This window comes from Hemicordylus capensis, chromosome 2, assembly GCF_027244095.1.
Source record: "Hemicordylus capensis ecotype Gifberg chromosome 2, rHemCap1.1.pri, whole genome shotgun sequence".
In the NCBI taxonomy this organism is placed as follows: Eukaryota; Metazoa; Chordata; class Lepidosauria; order Squamata; family Cordylidae; genus Hemicordylus; species Hemicordylus capensis.
In genome coordinates this window covers 118,357,427-118,371,052 of record NC_069658.1, presented here as the reverse complement: position 1 = coordinate 118,371,052, position 13,626 = coordinate 118,357,427, and the positions used below count along the sequence as shown (strand labels likewise).

General features: G+C 43.2%; 1 protein-coding gene across 3 annotated transcripts in view; it reads left to right on the top strand.

Annotated features, from left to right (window-relative positions):
- Positions 1-13,626, top strand: part of TTC39B (tetratricopeptide repeat domain 39B) — a 136,628-nt gene that overhangs the window by 9,308 nt on the left and 113,694 nt on the right. Inside the window, exon 2 of one of the 3 annotated variants that reach the window (XM_053291115.1) lies at positions 4,286-4,603. The exons of 1 other annotated variant lie outside the window; for it this stretch is intronic. In XM_053291115.1, coding sequence (XP_053147090.1) covers positions 4,535-4,603 — 69 coding nt within the window. In that variant the 5' untranslated portion in view covers positions 4,286-4,534. Of the gene's footprint in view, positions 1-4,205; positions 4,604-13,626 lie in introns of those variants that run through there. One more of the 3 variants, XM_053291119.1, reaches the window with a different exon arrangement.

Below are 13,626 nucleotides of genomic sequence, written 5' to 3'. Positions count from 1 at the left end.
AGGGACACGGTGCAGCGGTCTCCTTGGGGGGCCTTTGAGGGGCCCCTGAACCTCTGGGCCCAGGGACATTTGTCCCTGCTTGTCCAGCGGATGCTACACCCATGTTGGCTAAAGTTTAACTTTTTTACAATAGGATGGCTCCTTTAATAAAGTGTGCAATCGAGTCAGTGTCGACTCCTGGTGTCTGCAGAGCCCTGTGGTTGTCTTTGGTAGAATACAGGAGGGGTTTATCATTGCCTCCTCCTGCGCAGTATGAGATGATGCCTTTCAGCACCTTCCTATATTGCTGCTGCCCAATATAGGAGTTTCCCATAGTCTAGGAAACATACCAGTGGGGATTTGAACCGGCAACCTCTGGCTTGCTAGTCATTTCTAGAGAAGAGCTCATTTCCCCTTTGTTACTTAAATTTCCCGGAAGGTGTGATCTCTTTTATACTTATTACTGCCTCGCGGATTCGAGCCCTGGGACTACAGCAGTTGCGGCTAGATTTTTCTATATTGCCATTAGGTTGAGGTCCCTATTAAGTGCCTAACTACGAGAGCTGTCTGTTTTTAAATAATTTATTATTATTGATTGTAATCTGTCATATTGTGTTTTAGCATTGTTTTATTGACGTACTGTGTATATTTGTTACTACCATTTTTGCTGGCCAATGGCCGTAATAAAACTGATGATGATGATGATATTCATTTCCCACTGTGCCATTAGGTGGCTTGGCTTCTTTAATACTTACTGATAATTTTCACTCAAAATGGTGAAGACTGTTATTAATTTAATTAATTAAATTAAATTTAATTTTACATTTTATATCCCACTCTTCCTCCAAGGAGCCCAGAGTGGTGTACTACATACTTCAGTTTCTCCTCACTACAACCCTGTGAAGTAGGTTAGGCTGAGAGAGAAGTGACTGGCCCAGAGTTACCCAGCAAGTCTCATGGCTGAATGGGGATTTGAACTCGGGTCTCCCCGGTCCTAGTCCGGCACTCTAGCCACTACACTACGCTGGTGTAGTGGCTAGAGTGCCACTAATAATTTAAACTAATAATTTATTAGTAAATTATCTCTATGTTGCTTTTCATCAGATCTTTTGATATCCCTGGGTTTTGAGAGGGCGAAGGAAATATTTACAAATGAATTTTTGACATGGAACTCCAAAGGCATGGGCATAGCACCCATTGGACAAGTAGGGACAAATGTCCCTGGGCCCAGAGGTTCAGGGGCCCCTCAAGGGGCCCCTAAGCAGACCACCCTGCCGCACCCCTGCCCTTGCCCTGCCGCCCCCACCCTGGCCCCGCCACCACTTCTTATCTTTGTGCCTGTGTGGTGGTGGGTGCTGTGGCTGGGCCGGGCCTCTCCAGCTGGCCAGCGTGCCTCTCTCTTTCTTGTTGGCTGGCTGAACTGTGCGCCTGCACAGTTTGACTATGGAAGTTGCATATCCATGACTTCATGGGCATGTGACATCCATAGTTGAAATGTGCAGGTACATAGTTCAGCTGGCCAACGAGAGAGAGAGGCATGCCAGCTGGCTGGAGAGGGCCGGCCCAGCCACAGCACCTGCCGCCATCACGGTGGCAAAGATAAGAAGCAGCGGCGTGGCAGGAGCAGTGGGACAAGGGTGGCAATGCAGGGCAGAAGAGGAGGGAGATGTTTGTTGCCCCGCTCCTTGCATCTGATGTCAGATGCAGGGGGCATGGCTTGGGGCGCGTGCTTTGCGCGCATGATAGTAGGGGGCCCCTACAAAGATTTTGTCCCTGGGCCCCCGGGGGTCTCGCTACACCCCTGTTAACCAATAAATGATCATGGCCATCTAGATTTTGGCTTCAACCCTAATTATTCCAGCTTCCAATCTCCATGCTGCATTAAAGTCACATCTTGGAGTAAGGAAAAGTGCTCTTAAAAAGTCAAATAGGACTCTTTCAAGGAGCTCGGAATTAGGATAAGGGCCTAATTGAACTCCATAAAGTAACTGTGCCAGGGGCTTAGCTGTAAATAACTTAATAGCCACCAGAGAAAACTTCCTCCCTTTGCACAGTGAAATCTTATAATGGCTGCAGCACTTCTTTGGGCCAAAGAGATGATATAATTGGCCTCAGCCACCTTCTTCCCCTTAATAGAGTTTACTCCATGTACATTTGTATAGAATTGCAGTCTTAGTTCCAGGTGAGTGAGTAACAGGTCACTTAAATTTTCCAGGTTTTCCTCCAGATGAGAAGTAAAAGCAAAAGAGATTCCAGTTTCCATCCCACTCAAAAATTATTATGCAGTCAAAGTCTTGGCACAATAAGAAGTGTGGAGAACCATGTGTCACACTGAACTCCTTGGAGGAACGGAGGGATTAAAATGTCATCATACAATCAACACATTATTGTGGGACTTAACACAAATTCTACCATACTGGGAATCTTTCTGTAGCGTCTATCATTATTTTATGAACCCCCAATTGGACCAAATCAGGGCAGAACGACTCCTTGAAAATGTGTTTTGGCTGGGTTAATAATTTTTTACTACTCTATCAATTTCATTCTTAAGTATAATTCTCATTTCATCAGACTGCATAAAAGCTAGAACGAAATGGAACGGGTCAAAACACCCCTTAAAAATCAAACTGGAACCTCAAAACAGCTACTGTTTTTGACAAAGACATTATTTATGATATGGTCATTCTGAGCCGTTCCATTCCATTTTTGGCTGAGAATGGGTTAATTACAATATTAGAAATATTTAAGTTCTAAAATATTGTTCTCTACTTTCTCGGACACATCATGCTATTTTGGGCGGGAGGATCCAGTTTGAATTTTAAGAAGTCACTCTGGTCAGTTTGGTTCTGGTTTTGGGTGGGAATATGTTACAGGTGGCCCTTATTATCCGTGGGAGTTCTGTTCTCGCCTACAACTGTGGATAACGAAGGTGCAAGTGGGAACCGATTTGGACCAAATTTGGTATAGTTGTAGAGACACATAGGGAAACCTCAAATGCATAGTTTGTGATGATATCATCCATCCTAATTCAAGATGGCAGACGCATGGACATTTGAGGTGCAAGTGGGCTAACTTGTGAACTGCCTAACCAAATTGGACCAAATTTAGGCCAGTTGTAGGGATAGTGAAAGGAATGTAAGCAGATTAGTTCTTACTAGAACAAACTTGTTTTAGGGATGGATGGATGACATTGCTATGCAGCCCAATCCAATAGCCCTAGGCAGTTTAAACAACCAGAGTCATAGCAAGCCATCCCCAGCTGTGGGGTGAATTTCAGGGTGCATACCCAGGGGTGGATTAACTTTTTTGCCACCTACAGGCAAAAAGCCTTTTACTGCCCTAAAAAAAAGTTCTGGGGAGGGGGGACAAGGGGAAAGTCCCATTTTCTTTAATTTTTTTTAAGCTGCAACGGCGGCAGTAGCTGCACTGAGAGGGGCAACCAGGCGAGGGGGAAGTTTCCCTTTTTGCCCCCCAAAGATCACCACGGTTGGTGGCAGGATGGGGCACGGTGGTGGCAGCAGCGACAGTGGCTGGCTGCAGGGAGGGTGTGATGGGGGGCAAAGAGGGGAGATTCAGTGCCCCCCTTTTTTTAACCTCTAGGCAAATGCCTCCTCTGCCTAAATCTGCCAATTGTACATATGGTTGCCACTCTTGTTCTTTGTTTAAACCTTATTTTAAACAAAGAGCCCCTGGTGGCGCAGTGGTAAAAAAAACTGCCGCCCTGTAACCCAGAAGGTTACAAGTTCGATCCTGATCAGGGGCTCAAGGCTGACTCAGCCTTCCATCCTTCCGAGGTCGGTAAAATGAGTACCCAGAATGTTGGGGGCAATATGCTAAATCATTGTAAACCGCTTAGAGAGCTCCGGCTATAAAGCGGTATATAAATGTAAGTGCTATTGCTATTATTTTGCTCCAAAAGATTCCATTACAGTGGGCTTCCTCCTATTACATTAATACAAAGGGGAGTCTCTTTTGCCCAGAAGGCCCCTTAATGGAGAAGCTTTCACCCAAGACCTTGCAATGAGATCCTGGCTTTTGTGCATCTGATCTGGTTATCTTGAACGGCTCCCGGCGCTGAAGCCGAGTGGAAGGCCAACACAATGGGAAGCCATTCTATAGGTTGTTGCGCTCGTCATGCAAATAATAAGGGTGGAGCTTACGGAAGGGCTCGGCAAGGGAGGCGGCCAACGTCGCTGGCTTGAAGGTGGGCGGCGCCTGATATGTAAATAGATCCTCGGCACTGAGCAGGAAGGCGATGCATTGAACGGCTTTTCTTTCGTTCTGGCGGGCGTGGCTTCTTATGTAGATAAAGGCCGGCAAGAACTTGGCGGATTGGACCATCCCGAGAGCAGTCTGTGGCGAATTCAATAGAGCTCGAAGAGCCGGTGGCCAAGCGACTGACTGGCTGGACGAAGGGAGGAAGCCCCTGGATTAGCCGTGCGCGCTTGTGTGAGGGGTGCCTTGAAACGGCGGCATCTCTTTTCCCACACAGACGCACCGTCGTCTCCGCTGAAAGTCACCGTCACGCGAGGAAAGCTCCAGCTTCACCGGGAAGATGGCGAGTGTCAGAAATGGAATCGAAGGGACGAGTAGTGGTAGCGGCGGCGGCGGCGGCGGCGAAGAGGTAACCCTGTCTGGGGGAAGTTAGGGGAGTGATTCTCTTGAGAAGGCAGGCAGGCGGGCAGGAGGAGCGCTGCCTTGCGTGTATATGCGTGTACGTGTGAACGTCCGTTTTCTGTTCTAGCAGGGGAGGGGGAGTCTGTCACGTTGGGCTGCAGGGGCTCTTCTTCTTCTTCTTCTTCTTCCTGTGCCCAGGGAGGGCAGAAAGCCTAGAGGAGGAGGCCTGGATTGCTCCTCCACACACGCACTTTCCCGATCCCTGGTCTCGCCGCTCACTCCCTGGGGTCCAACAGGTTGTCCTCTTGTTTAGAAGAAGAAGGGAATGGCTGGGTAAACTGCCTTAAAACGAAAAGAATAAATAAGCAAAGGTTGGATGGATGTCGTCGCCTCCTACGAATAAAAGATGAGTCTGGAGTGGGCATCCAGAGGTATCCTCACTGCTCGAACACACAGACACAGCATCGCCGTTTTGTTTTTGGAAGGGGTAACCCCAGACTTCATTAAGCATCCATCTTAGATCACTTTTGGATGTTCATCCTGTAATTCAGGGGGTTAGTAACCTCTTGAGTTATCTGTTCAGAATTACAGGGTGAACGTCCAAAAGTGATCCAAGATGGGTGCTTAATGAAGTCTCTGGTGTTTTAAAACAACAAAAAGGGAGGTGTTGCTATTAGCCTTATGACAGCTTTGTGTTTTGTTGTTGTTTTAATTAATGTGTTCAAACTGAAACCTGTCTTGGGACCAGGAAAACAGTCCCAGAATACCTGGTTACAAATAAGCCCTCGTGATAGTTATGCACTCAAGGCATCTCATTACTACTTATGAGACAAAACTTTGGAAAATCTTTCTGTAAATGATGTCTAAGTACCCTTTTTTGTGTAGATCATGCTGCATCTTCCTATTTTAAGCTTGCCTGTAATGCCTCTAACTGAATCAAGCACAACACATCTGGCAGTCACTCATTGCTAAAATCATACCTGTACCTGTTTTGCATTGGGGTCATGGAGTTGCTTTTATGTTGTTGAAAACTGCCTGGATTGTTCCTTTCCCAAGCCATTATTGCAGACAGTAATGGACTGGAATATTTAAGGTCATCCATCATGCTCAGAGGCAGGTGTGAACAGACCATCCTAATTCTATACCCTATATTAACTCACCATCATATGAATCCCATAACCATACAATGAGAGCAGGAGAGTGTCTCGTCAGAGAAGCCTGCATAATTCAAAAGATAATTTTGTAAAAGAATCCTGATGTCTTGAGCAGGTGAACTAATTTACCACTGAACTTGGAATCAGATGTTGTGTGTGTCTGTCCTAAACCTGGAATGTGCATTTAAAGAAAAGTTTTTAGTTAGTTTTAGGTTATATCCTCCAGATGTTTTTATGGGTGTGATTCTGGTCACTGCTACCGACCTTCTGATAAAGCAGCCTGAAACTGGCATTGAGAAGTGGGTGCTGGAAGTGCTTCCTATCATATAGCATACATAGCAGCAAGATGTGTGTAATGAGTTCTCGTGTGACTTGTAAGCTGGATGCCTTGATCTGAGTTTTAAAAAATGAAAATGGTGTTGCTGTGCCCTGCCCAATAGAAGTACTTGGAGTATAGAACACTTCCATCTTTCTGTCATAACTGACAGATGTGTTATGTCACTGAGGCTTGCTCAGGAAAAGAGAGCTCATCGAAGCAATAATGGCCATGCACCCATCATGACAATGCTACTGAATTCCACTTTGAAAATGGTTTGACATGCCACTTTTACATCTTATCTCTTCTCCTGTATTAGGGTGGAAGGTGGCTTTGAGCAGAAGTCAAAATAGCAATATCTCACAAATAAATTGCTTTGATAAACATGATTGTAACTGGAACTTGTATAGTTCAATTCCTTCTAAAGCACAGAACAGGAAAGTGACAACAGGAGTTCTGGTTTTCTGAAATTGTGTTTTATGAGAGATTGCCAGTCCTCCATATTGTGCTTTTGTATATGCCCCAGTGTGAGTTGTGCTGAGTTCATATAAAACAGAATAAAGTGGAGGACTGTCTAAAGCATAGCATGGGCAGGGGACATTGCCCAACTCATGCTTTCCCCTGAAATAGCTTCTGCATAGTTTTCTGTCTTTTTCTGAGGTACTTCTGATCACCAAGACCCACTAATGGAAAAACAGCGGGGGTGAACAGCTTCAGTAGGAACACGGGGGGGGGGTCAGCTCCTCCCAATCCCAGTCTTACATTAATTCAGTGACAACATGATTTGTTGGTTGCAATAGTTCCTAACTTAAACTTTGACTTCAGTGTTGAGTGGTGTTTTCAACCTGGATTTGCCACATCCAGGTTGAACTAATTTAAGAGTGTGCAAATGAAAGACCACCACTGGACCACTGTCTCACTTCTGGTAAACCATCTAGCAGCTGCTGGTTGCCACAATTCATCCAAAGAAGCCTGGACTTGGTGGACCTTAGTCTGATCTAGCAAGCACGTTTCTTAAGCAAGACTGTATACTCAGCTTCACTTTAACCCAAGTTAATTAGTAGTGCCTTTAAAAGATTTCTGCATTGTACATTTCAAACATATCTGCAGACCATGGAGTGCTGCTGTTTAAAAAAGTAAAGAACAGGCTGCACAAAGTCACCCTACCCTTGCTTTAGCTGCTGCACCATACTTGCTTTAAAAGTAATGAAGGCCCATTAACAAATGAGTATGTGACCTACATCTTGTAAGACCAATGGTCTAATAACCAAGCTGTGGAAGCCCTGTTTCTGTTGATAATACTGTTGGCTGGAAGCATGGAAATACGTAGCATATCTTCTTGAAATTTAATTCTATTTGGTACTAGGAGGTCCCTCAAAACAAAACATATTTTAGCTATTAACATGAGACATAAGCTTCTCAAGCAAGCATTGAAGACACCTATTCCCTCTAATTTAAAGAATGAACAAGTTGAACATTTTGAATATACAACATGGATCTTGCATTATTAATACTTAAGAATTAGTATTAGCCTAAAATTATCTGATCTGGGGTTAAACAGAACCTTCTCTAGGTAAGGAAAACAAATTGTGATTACTAAGCCTGAGAACTCTCATGACATACCACTGTCTCTAGAAGAGATAAAATTTCTCAAATTGCACAAATGTTAAGCTGTGTGGTGATACATGATGTCCCTAATAATTACTCCAAGTCTTATCTAAGAGTAGCCGATGGGCAATTATTAACTGAGGTTATGTTTCTGGGGAGCAAACTACATATTGCGTCAGTAAAAATACACATCTGGAACCCACTAGAAGTAAATAGCAACTATAGGGGGGGGCTTTAGCAGAAGAAAATGGCTCTAGTAAAGAGATAATTTAATCCTTTCATTCTGAAGTTAACAATTTTTATATCCTCTATTTATGCATGTTTGCTAAACTCCATACTACTATTGCTCCTAAGTAACCTATAGTGAACTGCAATGGAAAAACCTGTGTTTAGGTAACAAGAAGTAGTATGCTTTTGGGGGGGCGGGGGGGGGAGATGTGTATTATTACTACTACCACCAACACTTACACTACTACAAATATTTATATACCGCTTTTCAACCAAAGTTCTCAAAGGGGTTTACATAGATAAATAAGATGGTTCCCTGTCCCAAAACGGCTCACAATTTAAAAAAGAAAAGGGGAACAAAAACACAAGGTAGACATCAGCAACAACCACTGGAAGATGCTGTTAGAGTTGGATAGGCATAGTTGCTCTTCCTCTGCTTAATTTAAGACAATTGCCACTTTAAAAGGTGCCTCTGTTCATGTAGCAGGTTGAAACAAAATACACATATCTTGCTTTAATTCAGTGGTAGTCCCAATACAGCTTTTTGGTGGAAGAGGGAAACATCTTCTGTCTTTAGAATTCATACCATGGAACCATTTGTCATTTATTTATACTGATAATATCCCCACCTCCTGTAAGATTTTTCTTGGTATTACTACTGGAAGAATTGCACAGTGTTAGAGTTGTAGAAAACAATGAAGCAAAGTATTAATATGGCGGCAAGTACGGACATTCTCCGACATAAAACACCATACTTTCAAACAAAGCTCCATAATGTTTAATATTAAACAATTCCACAACTTACAAATACCAATCTGTACATACAAACAAAACATCACTCTTGAGAACCATATGCGTTCTGGGTTATGAACATCTAACTTACAAATGAACTTTTGGAACTCAACCTGGTTGTAAATTGGGCACTACCTGTATTGCAGTTGTTGAGTTTATTGCTGCTGTTCTTGCAGAGTAAAAAACAACAACACACCTATATATAAAAAATCGGGCTTACCTTTGCACTTGCTTTATTGCTCAGAATTCTCTAAGTTTTTAATATTTTACTGTAATCTTCCTCTTCTGGTCACCATAATGATGCAACGCAGTATGACTGCATGCATTTATAGCTTGTAAACCAGCCTTGCAGGAAGAGAAAAGGCTTCAAGCTGGAATTTAGCACAAAATAAAATGAGGTGGGGTTTGTTTGTTTGTTTTGTTTGTTTGTTAATAGCCTATAAAATCTCCAAAAAGCACATTATCTTACAAACAAAGCAGAAATTATTTACTACTTGAATAAAATGGAATACACCAAAGGACATGGTGAAGGCGGGGGTGGGGCGGGGACTGAACTGGATGACCTTAACAGTAATGGAATAAAAGTGTTTCTAAACTGGCTCCCAGCTGCCGTATCTCTCAGCTGTGAGTGACAGTCTCTCCTTCAACCAAGCAATGTGACCAGGTTCTTTTTTTTTTGTGGCTGGGAGATTGTTGTATTCTATTGAATAATATTTTATGTTTTGTTATTTAGAAGTTTGTCCCAGTGGGGATCCTGTAGAGAGTGTGAGTGATGGAGTTGGGGGAAAAGAGGGAGGAAAAGGAGGAGGAGGAAATTGAGTTGTTTCTCAGTAAAGTTCTTGGTTAAACCCACATAAGATTGCTTATGTGCTGAGGGAAGCAGCTATTAAAGAGAGATACCAAGTTGACTGTAACTCTGCCTGCTTTTTTTTTTGAACTTCGCCTGCTATATTGTGATGTTGTTGGATTATGTTTCCCCCGCCATTCATCCACTGGAATAGAGTTTTGCTTCTGACCTATGAAAGGCAGTTAGAGAAAGACAGTAGTAAAGGTAGCCATGGTCCATTTGAGAAGGGGAGGAAAAATCTTTAAATGTGGCTGTCCTATCAAAAATAAATGTAATCACCTTTTCCCAAATCTGTTTATACTAGCATTTTCTAGTTAGGCGGTTAAAGAGCAATATATGCTCTTTGTTGCCTGAAAGTTTCCCATCTTGCTCAGAAGTTGTTAGATAATATTTGAAGCCCAAAAGTGTCAACAGTACTTTATTGCATTATTTATATCTTGCTGGACTGTTCTTTGTTTATATCTCCTTCATACAGAGCCTCCTTATATAGACTTATTAAAACAGATTGCAGAAAACTAAATGCACTTTGATAACAGTGAATGTACTGTCAAATGACAAATGTGCTTTAAAAGACTAGTGTAAAGTGTGCCGTCAAGTCGATTTTGACTCCTGGCGCTCACAGAGCCCTTTGGTGGTTTTTTTGGTGGAATACAGGAGGGGTTTACCATTGCCTCCTCCCGTGTAGTATGAGATGATGCAGCATCTTCCTATATCGCTGCTGCCCAATATATAATACCAGCAGGGATTCGAACTGGCAACCTTCTGCTTGTTAGTCAAGCATTTCCCCACTGCGCTGCTTAAGACTACTGTACTGCAAAGCCTATACTGTATTGTAGAACAGGAATAGGCAACTGTGGCTCTCCAGCTGTTGTTGAACTACTACAACAACTGGAGATAACCACAGTAAGTTGTGGTTGAGGATGATGAGAGTTGTAGTTAAATAGCTGGAGAGCCAAGGTTGCCTACCTCTGTTGTAGAAGGACAGTGGTGGCTGGTGAGGCGGCGAGAGGTACCTTTTTAAAAAAGTCTTACTGGTGACGCCACTGGTAGCTGGAAACCATGGGGAGCACTGGTGCCCCACCTGGCATCCCGTGCAGCTGCTGCCCCGCCTATGGCTCTCATCTGGCCTCTGCACATGCGTGATGGCCATTTGCATGGTCAGCATGGTGTTACTTTTTAAGGTAGCTCTTGCTGCCTTCACTGTCCACCATGAGTGGAGGATGACAAAAGCTCAACAGAACTAAGGGAAAATGTAAAAGTGGTGGTATGAGGATAAATTGGATGGAAAATACAAAGAAGGGTAATGGTGAATACCTAGTATGACACTGGTCTTGGGGTGTTTAATCTCCAACATCTAAGGAGATATTTTGAGCAGTGGGTCCCAACTGCTGGGGACTGTAGCTGGGGATGCAGAGAGCTGTAGTTCGGCAACATCTGGAGGACCCCAGGTTGGAAACTACTGTCTTAGAGGACAGTGCACTAGAATCTTCTTCCTCATTTGCATTACATTTTATTCTCGGAAATATTTGCTGTGCACATTTTCTTGATGCCCTAGATAAATTATGATCTGATTTGGCATGTTATTTGACCTATTTACTCAGTTTTTTTTTAAAAAAAACCCCACTATATTAATTTTCTATGCTGTATCTCAACAGTTTTTCAACTAGGTGAACTGAAATATTTGATATGGGGTAGGCAAATGAAAACAAAATGTGGTTTAAATTTTATACTGGGGTGGGGGGAAACACAAAATCTTTATATGGAAATAAATACTCAAATCAGTAAAACATATGTACTTTCTCACACACTTCCTAGGAATAATCAATCACCTGAAAAGATCAGTTACAACTGTGAAATTGCCAGACTTGCCTAATGTCAAATTAGCATCAGTTCAGTGTTACTAATACATTTTATGCAACAATGATGATGTCTGGACTAGTGTAGTTTGCATGTAGCATTGCAGGTTCAAAACTATTGCTGTGTTGTCACTTGAATGGAGGAAGGGGTGGCTTTTTCTAATCTTCCCTTCCCACTGAAGCCCACTGTGCACCACCAAAATATGTCCCTGAGGGCTGCGTGACCTTTGGGGACATGTTTTGGTGATGTGCTGTAGTCTTCAATGGGAAGGGGAGATGGGCAACAATCACTCCTTCCTCCACTCAAGCTAGAGCATAGTGGTAGTCTGCAACATGCACAGCTGCACATCAGTGTTCCCTCTAAGGCGTGTGCATGTGTACCCACTCACATGTTTTGGGACATCTGCTCAGTTAATTTTAGATCCCACTCAGGTTGAATCAGGAAGGCCCCACTTTGAATGCACATGTGCATACACTGCCTTGATACTGCTGCCCAGAACAAAACTCATTCCACACACAGATGAAGAAAATTATAGAGAACACTCCTGCACATGTGTACATCTTATCCAGATGTTGGCTAATTAATTTTTAGAAGTTGAATAATTTCCACCCCACATCACTGGCCTCGGCTGAGATGCCCTGCCCCGAGGAAAATCCAGTGGATCCTGACCAGGCAGAACTGGATGCCCATTCTGCAGTTGGGCCTTGGGAGGAGCTTTGGGGTCCTTTTGTCTTGCCTTCAGGAGCAGAGGTAACTCAGCATCAGAACTGAACTCCAGCACCAGGGGCAAAGTGCTAGCTATTCAGGGCATCAGCTAGCTATTCAGGACATCCTTACAGTGGGCTTACTTGTGAGGAGGGGAGCCTGTTTTGGGTTAGGGCAGTGGCAGAGGTCCTGGCTCCTATATAACACTTGCATTTGCAACCAGCCTCTGGTGGTCCAACAGTTCCTTCTTCAAGCTCCAGCTGCTGCTTTGCTAGACCCAGATACACACACTGTGAAAAGAAACAATGAGTGTCAAGGACAGAGCCTAAACTCCAGGCTGGGTGCTGTGCATTTGAGAGAGCTGTGTTGAAGATGCAGGTCAGAGTGTATCTTCCATTCATAGGAGAGGACAGAGAAAGAGATGTTGCAGGGTAGTATTTAGCATATAGAATGGCATAATGGGAGCTGGGGTAAAAGAAGCATCTCCAACTAGTGTGGCAGATTCTCAATGCCAGGAGGAAGATATGTCTCAGAAAGGCTCAGTGGGGACATTTTAAAGAGCTGAGGGAAGGTACACTGGAACCTCCATGCTACACAAGTCACTTCTGGAAACGCTGTGCCTGTTTGCCTGCTGACTAATACAGTATGTGCCTTTTGGCCTAAATTGGTGGTTTTGGATTGTGAGTCTCTTTGAGATAGGAAACTCTTTATTTTTGCTCTCTGTAAATTGCTTGTAAGAACTTATTTTGTTGAAAAGCAGTATATGGTCTGCTGTTCAGTAGAAGCTTGTTGTTTCCATCTCAAAAGTTTCTTCCCCCAAAGAGCCATTGCAGTGCAAAACTTAGCTCTAGAGTCTCTATCCATTTGGTGGAAAAACAGTAACATTATTGGTTGGTTATATAATAAATGGATTTTGAACTGGCTGGTTGATAAGTTTGGGAGTAGTTGGCTGTGTGGAATGGAGGTTTCCCCATCTGAGTATGCCATGAATTGCTCTTCTCCAACCCAAAGTGGCATCAGGGGTTGGGCACCTTCATGACAGCATAACCGCAGGCCAAGTAAACACTTTCATAGGCCAAGCAAACTTTGAATACCATAAACTATTAACAGAATGTCAATCTGTTCAATCACAAACTAACTTGCCTGCCAAAAACTATTGCCTACAAATGAAAGGTAGTAGAATGCACAAATGTCCCTTGATAATGAAAACAAACTGCTTTTGAAGCTTGAAAGAGGGATCTCTGCAACTGGTTTTACCTGGACTGATGTCTTATGTTTATACAAGTCATTAAAATATCAAAAGTTCTTTGGTTTAAGATGGAAGTAAAGATGCTTAAACTTTCACTTATATTCCAAAAAGTATAGAAGCTGAAATTAAGGTGGTCTTCTTAACCAGGCATCTACAAATACACTTGCCAATGGCAAGAGTCCCCAGCCCTAAGACAAGCAGGACACCAAGCACCACACAGATATCTTCAACAAGAGGTCTCATTTCCACTTGTCATTTAATTTTGATAAGGAAA